The following is a 7328-nucleotide window of genomic DNA, read 5'->3' on the forward strand; positions in this document are numbered from 1 at the left end:
GCTTCACACTCGGCTGCTAACTGGTCCAGCAAGAGATGGAGGTCTCGGCTTGATGAAGCCAACAAGACAGCATCATCTGCAAACAGCAGACATGAGATCCTGAGACCACCAGAGTGGACACGTTCAACCACTTGGCTACGCCGAGAAATTCTGTCCATAAAAGTTCTGAACAGAACCGGTGACAACGGGCAGCCCTGACATAGTCCAACTCCGACATTCGGCCTTACTGCTAGCCAGACGTACCTGACTGCTGTTCTGTTTATATAGGGACTGGATAGCTCATAGCAAAGAGCCCAGTACCCCATAATCCCAGAGCACCCCACAGAATACCCAGAAGGACACAGTTGAATGCCTTCTCCAGATCCATAAAGCACATGTGAACTGGTTGAGCAAACTCCCTTCTGGCGCCCCCTCCAGGGTGTATTCACGCCTTGTGCATAATGATTCCAGGTAGGCTCTGGACCCACCGCGACCCTGAACTGGATAAGCGGTTACAGATAATGAATGAATGTTGTTGTTGTAATTAATATTAAGGCTGTATCAGATAGACAGGATGCTTTTTATGAAAGGTTTATTACGATTAATTTTACTGTGATTTGAACTGTGTCAGACAGTTTCGATGTCATTGGAGGCAGGGAGCTGCAGTTGTGGTCGTCTGATCAGAGCACTGAGTGGAGTAGGCTGAATACAGCAGCTAAGAGCACTTCGGTTGATTTCCATGTGCTGGGCCTCAGACCTGAGGAGGGTGGGTTACAGAGCAGTCAGTCATTTTCACCAGCGCACAGGAGGGACAGTATTCATCTAGTACTTTTATCTGTGGACAGTTTCACACACTCACTCTGTTACTTCTTGTACACATTAGAGAAAAAGGCTGGGAACCCACCATTCCTCCAGTCTTTCATCATAATACTCCACATCAGACGTGGTACTGAATCCGTTAAATCCTCCGACAACAAACAGCAGGTCATCAACCACCTGGAGAAAATCGAGGAGGGAGAGAGAGAGACCCAAACACACACACACACACAATAAGGGGAGTGAGCATACACACCCACAAATTGGAGGGTATTGGAATAAAATAGAACCTACACAGGGGAACAGCCTCTGTCTGTCTAATTCAGAGCGAGAATCTTGATAACACTGAAATGCAGTGTGTGTGTGTGTGTGTGTGTGTGTGTGTATACCTCAATGCCAAAGTTGCTGCGAGGGCTTATCATGGGGGGGGTGACTCTCCAGGTGTTGGTCTGGGGGTTGTAGGCCTCTGCAGATTTCAAACGATTAGCTCCATCAAAACCTCCCACCTGCAAACACCAAGAACCGCAGACATTACAGGAGTCTTTTCACAAGGTGCAAGTCCGTTGTTAATTTGTTAGGGCTTTTATTTGTTTGTTTATTTTGTTTAATGCTATGGGCGGCAAAGTGGCACAACATGTAGTGTTGCAGTTACACAGCTCCAGGGACCTGAAGGTTGTGGGTGACTCCTGCTCTGGGTGACTGTCTGTGAGGAGTTTGAGTGTGAGAGTTAATGTGTGAGTGTGTGTCGCCCGGTGAAGGGCTGGCGCCCCCTCCAGGGTGTGTTCCTTCCTTGTGCCCAAAGATTCTGGGTAGGTTCTGGACCCACCACGACCCTGAACTGGATAAGCAGTTACAGAGAATGAATGAATGAATGTTTAATGTTGTTTCTAAGCCAGTACTCTACCCCTTTAAATGCCAGACGTGTTGGAAGTTGAGAGCTTCGCCCTTCGGCACCACAGGAAACAAGAACCGTATCATTTTCAGAACTTTGGTATCGACTGGGTACCAAAATATCGGTTCTTGTGACATCTCTAGTTGAGTGTGTGTGTGTGTGTGTGTGTGTGTGTTACATACAGCATAGACATGGTCTCCATAGGCGATGACACCCACTCCACTACGGCGGCTCATCATTGGAGCGATGAGACTCCACTGATTTGTCTCAGGATTGTAACACTCCGCCGTAAACAAACACTCAATACCATTAAACCCTCCACAGATATACACCTGCACATAAACACACACACACACAGTCTGTATATACCTTTGTACAGGTAGATCAGTCATTCACTGTTCAAGCCCTCATACAGCTGGATTAAACTAGAAACCTATTTCATGCAGAATATATGACAATGTCAGTCAGCCACCATCAGACTAAGATCACTTCATTCAACCCCAAGTGTGAACTAGATGGGTATAACACACCGAACTGTGGAACAGCCACTGTGTTATCTGGAGAGAGCCATCCAGTAACTTCGGGATGCAAAACTAATGATCCCAATGATCAGTACCAGAGCTCACTTCTGTTTACGTGGCTTAATGTCAGTTGCAGGGTGTTATTCACATTTACAGCACTGTCCTAAAATCAAGGGGGAAGGGAAGGAGGATGGGTGGTTACATGCAGTTTTTTTTAGTTACAGTGCTGAGCTGCACGTAGCAATGACTAAGGATCTATTCTTGATATTACAGGCCATTAAGGCATCACAATGATTTTCAAGCTTTAATTTAACAGGTAAAAATATCACCTACTGTTGCTTTAATTTCAGAAAAAGTGCTAAACTTTAACCATGTAGTGTAATAGTGTACTAATCACCATGCCTCTCTGTGTGTGTATATACCTTGCCGTTCAGGGAGGTCGCACTAGCGTCACTTCGTTGCTCATGCATCGGTGCAATCATTGTCCACTGGTTACTGTCAGGTTTGTAGAACTCCACCGTGTTCACCCGGTTGGAACCATCAAACCCTCCCATAGCATAGAGGCAGCCATTGATCACACACACACTGACATAACAGCGTCTAGAGTACATGGGGGCAACCTGAAAAGAAAAACACATGTGCACACAAAGTTCTACACATAATGGCCACCACGGCCTATTTTCACACTGTATCACATTTGATGAGTGAATACGGACCTCGTGCCAAGTTCCAGAGACGGGACTGAACTTCCTGACGCTGTTAAAATAGATGTCACCATCGTAGCCGCCCACACAGTAGATGAAACCATTGAGGAATGCTGTGCCATGATAGGCTCTGGGGCTCTCATCGTTTGTTGTCACGTTGACCCAGCGGTTGGCCCGGACATCGTACGCCTCTATACAGTTGGTGGGCCCACCTCCACTCCAGCCGCTGATGGCCAGAAGAATGTTGTTTGGGAGACGAGGACGGGTCAGTGGATTGTTAAAGTCTCTGTTACTCAGTCCGTGAATGTTCAGGTCGAACAAAGCCTTAAGCGCGTTGATGATGATGGGCCTGCACTCCTTGTTATTCTTCACCAGGGGGTTGTTCTTCACCTCATTCATGAAGTAGTCTGGCATCATCAGCCCCAGCCGAACCTGAACACACAGCACAACTGTGTTGATGCAATGGACGAGTGAGTGAGTAGTCAGTGATTCTCAAAGCTTTTCCTCTACAAACAATAATAAACTAAAAATTTCTGACCTTGGGCAGTAAGACACTGATGTATCCTTTCCGCTCCTCGGGCGCATGTGAGATCCAACACATGATAGCTTCGAACACAGTCTCCTCATGCTTGACGTTGAGCTCATTCTTTTCTACCAGTCTCTCGAGCTGCGAGAGCGAGAGCTGTGGGAACTCCTGAGACACGTGGACGAGCTCTGGGAAGTGGTGCAGAGCAAAGAGGTTGGCGCTCCTCTGCAGTTCGGTGCAGGAGAAGGTCTCAGCGAATGTCCACACTCTGAAACAGTTCTCCAAACACAGCTGTGTCTCTAGGAACCGGCAGCACTCCTCCTTCAAACCAGGCACCAACAGGTAATCTGCTGCCTTTAGCAGCTCCTCCACTTTCTCACAGTTGATCTCCACTGAGTGTGTGTACGCATAGTCAATGATCATCCGCATCATCTCCGCAGACACACCAGGAATGCTGTACTCTCGCTTCTCCAACAGGTTCCAGTCGCTCCTGAACAGGGCCCTGGATAAAAATAATTTGCATAATTTGCATGAACTAATGGAGCATAGTTGAAGTGTTGAAGAAGATTTACACATTTTCATTCTCATGTTTAGGAAAATTCATTCTCGCCCTGTGAAGGACTAGCGCCCCCTCCAGGGTGTATTCCCACCTTGTGTCCAATGATTCCAGGTAGGCTCTGGACCCACCGCAACCCTGAACTGGATAAGCGGTTACAGATAATGAATGAATTAGGAATAATGCAATGAGTGTGAATGCAATGTGATTTTGATCTGGGGTGATGAGTCTGAAAATATAAATCATTCCCATGATTCAGAATGATGCAGTGAGTGAGAATTAATATTGTAAAGACTACATTGTTTAAAATAAAAATATATCTAAAAAAATATTTTTTAAATAAAGCACTTACAGTTTTAAACACAAAAAATTTTGCATCAGGTAAGTAATTTAACATTGTGTTTTCAACTGTCAATGGACCAAATTTTCCAAAATGGACAGCTTTATTTCCAAATAATCAGCAACATCAACGAATTATTTATGTACGCTTTACATTTCATTGGTTTTGCCAGTTAAAGTAAAACTTCTGCACCTGATTTTTTATACATATGCTGCAGTATATTGAGTATTAACACATTTTAGTTTAGTAGTACTGAAAAGTCTGGCAAGGATGAAAACATTTGAATAACTCTGATCTAGACTCTATGTTTCTGACTCTGACCTGAAGTAAGGGCTACATCCACACAGGATGAGCTTGTGAGCTTTAAACTCCACTCCATCAGCCTTGATGACAGCATCGCAGAGCTCATCTTCCAGACGAAGTTCATTGAAGATGGAGTAGGCCTCCACCTTTATAACCCTTTCCTCCATACACCTCTGAACAGAGAGGGACTTCTGATTCTCTTCCTCCATAATGAGCGCAGGTGGACACTGACTCTTACCCCGACTGTTGTACCAAGACCAGAATTCCAGAGTTCCAGAATTCTGACCTCGTGTGACCTCACAAAGAAGATACGAACTGCACAGGCAGCTGTTGGTGGACACAGTATGACATCACTTACACCTTCTGTCCTGCAGTGTGATTGGCTGAGAGGCTTACGGTACGCTCACTCAACCCACATTTGTCTCTTGTGGGTGTGTTCAGGGCTTGTTGTGATGTCACTGGTGTTTGTGTACAGTGTGGGGACCTCGGAGAGTGTTTCTGTGATTGATCTGATGAATCTGTCATAACCTATTAAGTAGCATGATTTGTGACTACAAATCAACTTATATCAACAGAAAATGACTAGCAGTCTGTCGCTATGCTGCTCCCGTAGTGTGTATTTGGACACCAGACCAAATTACCTTACTAGTTGGACATTCATTAATTCATATATTTTTTATGTCACTGTTTCTTCCCAGGTAAGGGTTGTGGAGGTCTGGAGCCCATCTGGAATCACTGGGTGCAAGGCTGGAACAAACCTAACCCAAACATACTACTCTGCACAAATTGTGTATGATCTTTGTAGAAACACAATATGGGATGCACAGCTGAGCTTTCAATTCCACCTTAAATGGTGCAAAATTTGACATACTGATACCTACAAAACTTGACTGTCAACTAGGGCTGTCCCTTTGCAATAATATTGGTACACATGGAAAAATTATTTTAAAAACCTATATTGTGATAATTACAATATTCTGACTTGTTTACATAATAACATCATATAGTTATGTATAATATGGAGTATATTCATTGTGTGAGTCAATCACAGCAGCAAGTACAGCAAAAAGTGACTGTGTGGAGAAGTATGTTCCAAAATTGGAGCAACGGTAGTGTGGAGGTGGTTTGGTCACAAAATTTCAGATATACAACAAACCACAATAATATGTAAAATATGATAAAAGCCTGTAACGCCCAAAGAAGCTACTAATCTGGTTCACCACTTCAAGCAGAAACACCCAGCTGAATTTAAGAAAGTCAAAAGTTCTCTAAGGTGAGCTCAATGGCAAGAGTGAGTATGTGATCTCTGACCCAAACAGATTGACTACACTAACTCAGTATAGCATCCACTTTGTATTTGTTTCATTATTTATTTGAATATTTAAAGTACATCTTTAAAAGAATTTTTTGTATAAATATTTATGTGTGGTGTGTATATGCATGCTCTTAATTTGATACACCTTTGATTTGTGGTATTTATTACAGTTTTTCATACAAAAAAGAACCTTGGTATGTTACTTTTGCATATAAAATAACCACATTTATATAGTTCTTTTTTTTTTGTTTGATTCTGTTTAAAATTGTTACTTTTATACTTAAATAAATAATTTGGTTGGAACAGTATGTTATTGAAATTATTTAAATACTTTTCAAAGTCTGTCATATCACCAAGTTTATTATTTCAACAATACCCTAAAATATAGCCCACCCCTACTCTCCAACTTGAACTGAGCAGAAATATATATGTAGCACAGACTTGGGTATCAAATTTCACAACAGAACTCAGAGGTGTGTGAACACAAATACAGAACTGACCATACTGTCTGATGGACAACTCTTCATAGGCTGAACTACCTAGCACCAAAAACACTGGACTTGCACTCTCAGATATGTATGATAGTACCCCTACCACCCCACAGTAATACTGTACACCATGTTAATATTTTGAGACTGTACAATGATGGTATGAAAAATGTGTATACCTCCAATCTCCTGGTAACATTTTCATTAGCAGCTCCACATGCCGAAATGTAGCCAGGGACATCATAAAACACTAATGGGAACCGCAGGCTTTGGAAACCACAACAGCAGCGGCTGTAACATTAATACCATTAATACTGAACATGGCTCCACGCATCAGTTCAGACAAATCTGTGTAGTTTATTTGTTCTTTGTTTCTGTAACCAGCTTTTGCTAGAGCTTTTCATTGTCCACCAATCCAAGGAATGTTTGAACTGCTTCAAAACACAATGGTGTAATTTTACATGCTTTCAGTGTGGGTCAGACAAAAACGTGTTCACTACTGGAGTATGGAGATTTTACAAATGCCTAGTTTGTGCTGGAGGTTGGTCTCTCTGGTCAAGCAGCACTCACTGTAATGTTTACATATCACATTTAGCCCCTACTTGGCTAGCTTGGAGTGAGCAGGAACAAAAAAAAAATCAGCATGTGAATCTAGGTACTGAATGTGCCTAATGGAAAAGCAAAAAATGCTAAGTTAAGCCCACCCACATGCGTTCGTGAGCACAAAAAAAAAATCTCAAGAAAAGAAAAAAAAAATGCTGACATCAGCTTTTTTTCTGCAAACTGAATTAACTCTATTATTTGCAGAATGCACATTTTGAAAGGTATTACATTTGTAACTACTTTATCTGTTGCACTACAAGGCAATTGCATAGGCAAGTTAATGCA

At 42.7% G+C, this 7328-nt stretch overlaps 1 protein-coding gene across 1 annotated transcript; it reads right to left on the bottom strand.

The window, feature by feature from the left end:
* Positions 1–580: 580 nt before the first annotated feature.
* LOC136702053 (kelch-like protein 10) lies at positions 581–4865 on the bottom strand. The gene is made up of 8 exons (XM_066676884.1): positions 4656–4865; positions 3451–3940; positions 2925–3344; positions 2631–2828; positions 1870–2019; positions 1185–1301; positions 884–975; positions 581–736 (listed from the first exon to the last, which is right to left on the bottom strand). Exons 1-8 carry the CDS (start codon positions 4844–4846, stop codon positions 607–609), a joined length of 1788 nt encoding a protein of 595 aa, XP_066532981.1. The 5' UTR covers positions 4847–4865; the 3' UTR covers positions 581–606.
* Positions 4866–7328: the final 2463 nt, after the last annotated feature.

Source organism: Hoplias malabaricus, chromosome 7 (genome assembly GCF_029633855.1).
Source record: "Hoplias malabaricus isolate fHopMal1 chromosome 7, fHopMal1.hap1, whole genome shotgun sequence".
In the NCBI taxonomy this organism is placed as follows: Eukaryota; Metazoa; Chordata; class Actinopteri; order Characiformes; family Erythrinidae; genus Hoplias; species Hoplias malabaricus.

Excerpts from the sequence above, each read along its gene's own strand:
- LOC136702053 (XM_066676884.1), bottom strand. The coding sequence starts at position 4,846 with ATGGAGGAAGAGAATCAGAAGTCCCTCTCTGTTCAGAGGTGTATGGAG. Across the intron at positions 3,941-4,655 it reads GGATGTAGCCCTTACTTCAG|GGCCCTGTTCAGGAGCGACT; the intron begins GTCAGAGTCAGA and ends ATTTTTATCCAG. Across the intron at positions 737-883 it reads GATGAAAGACTGGAGGAATG|GTCTGAGGCCCAGCACATGG; the intron begins GTGGGTTCCCAG and ends CACCCTCCTCAG.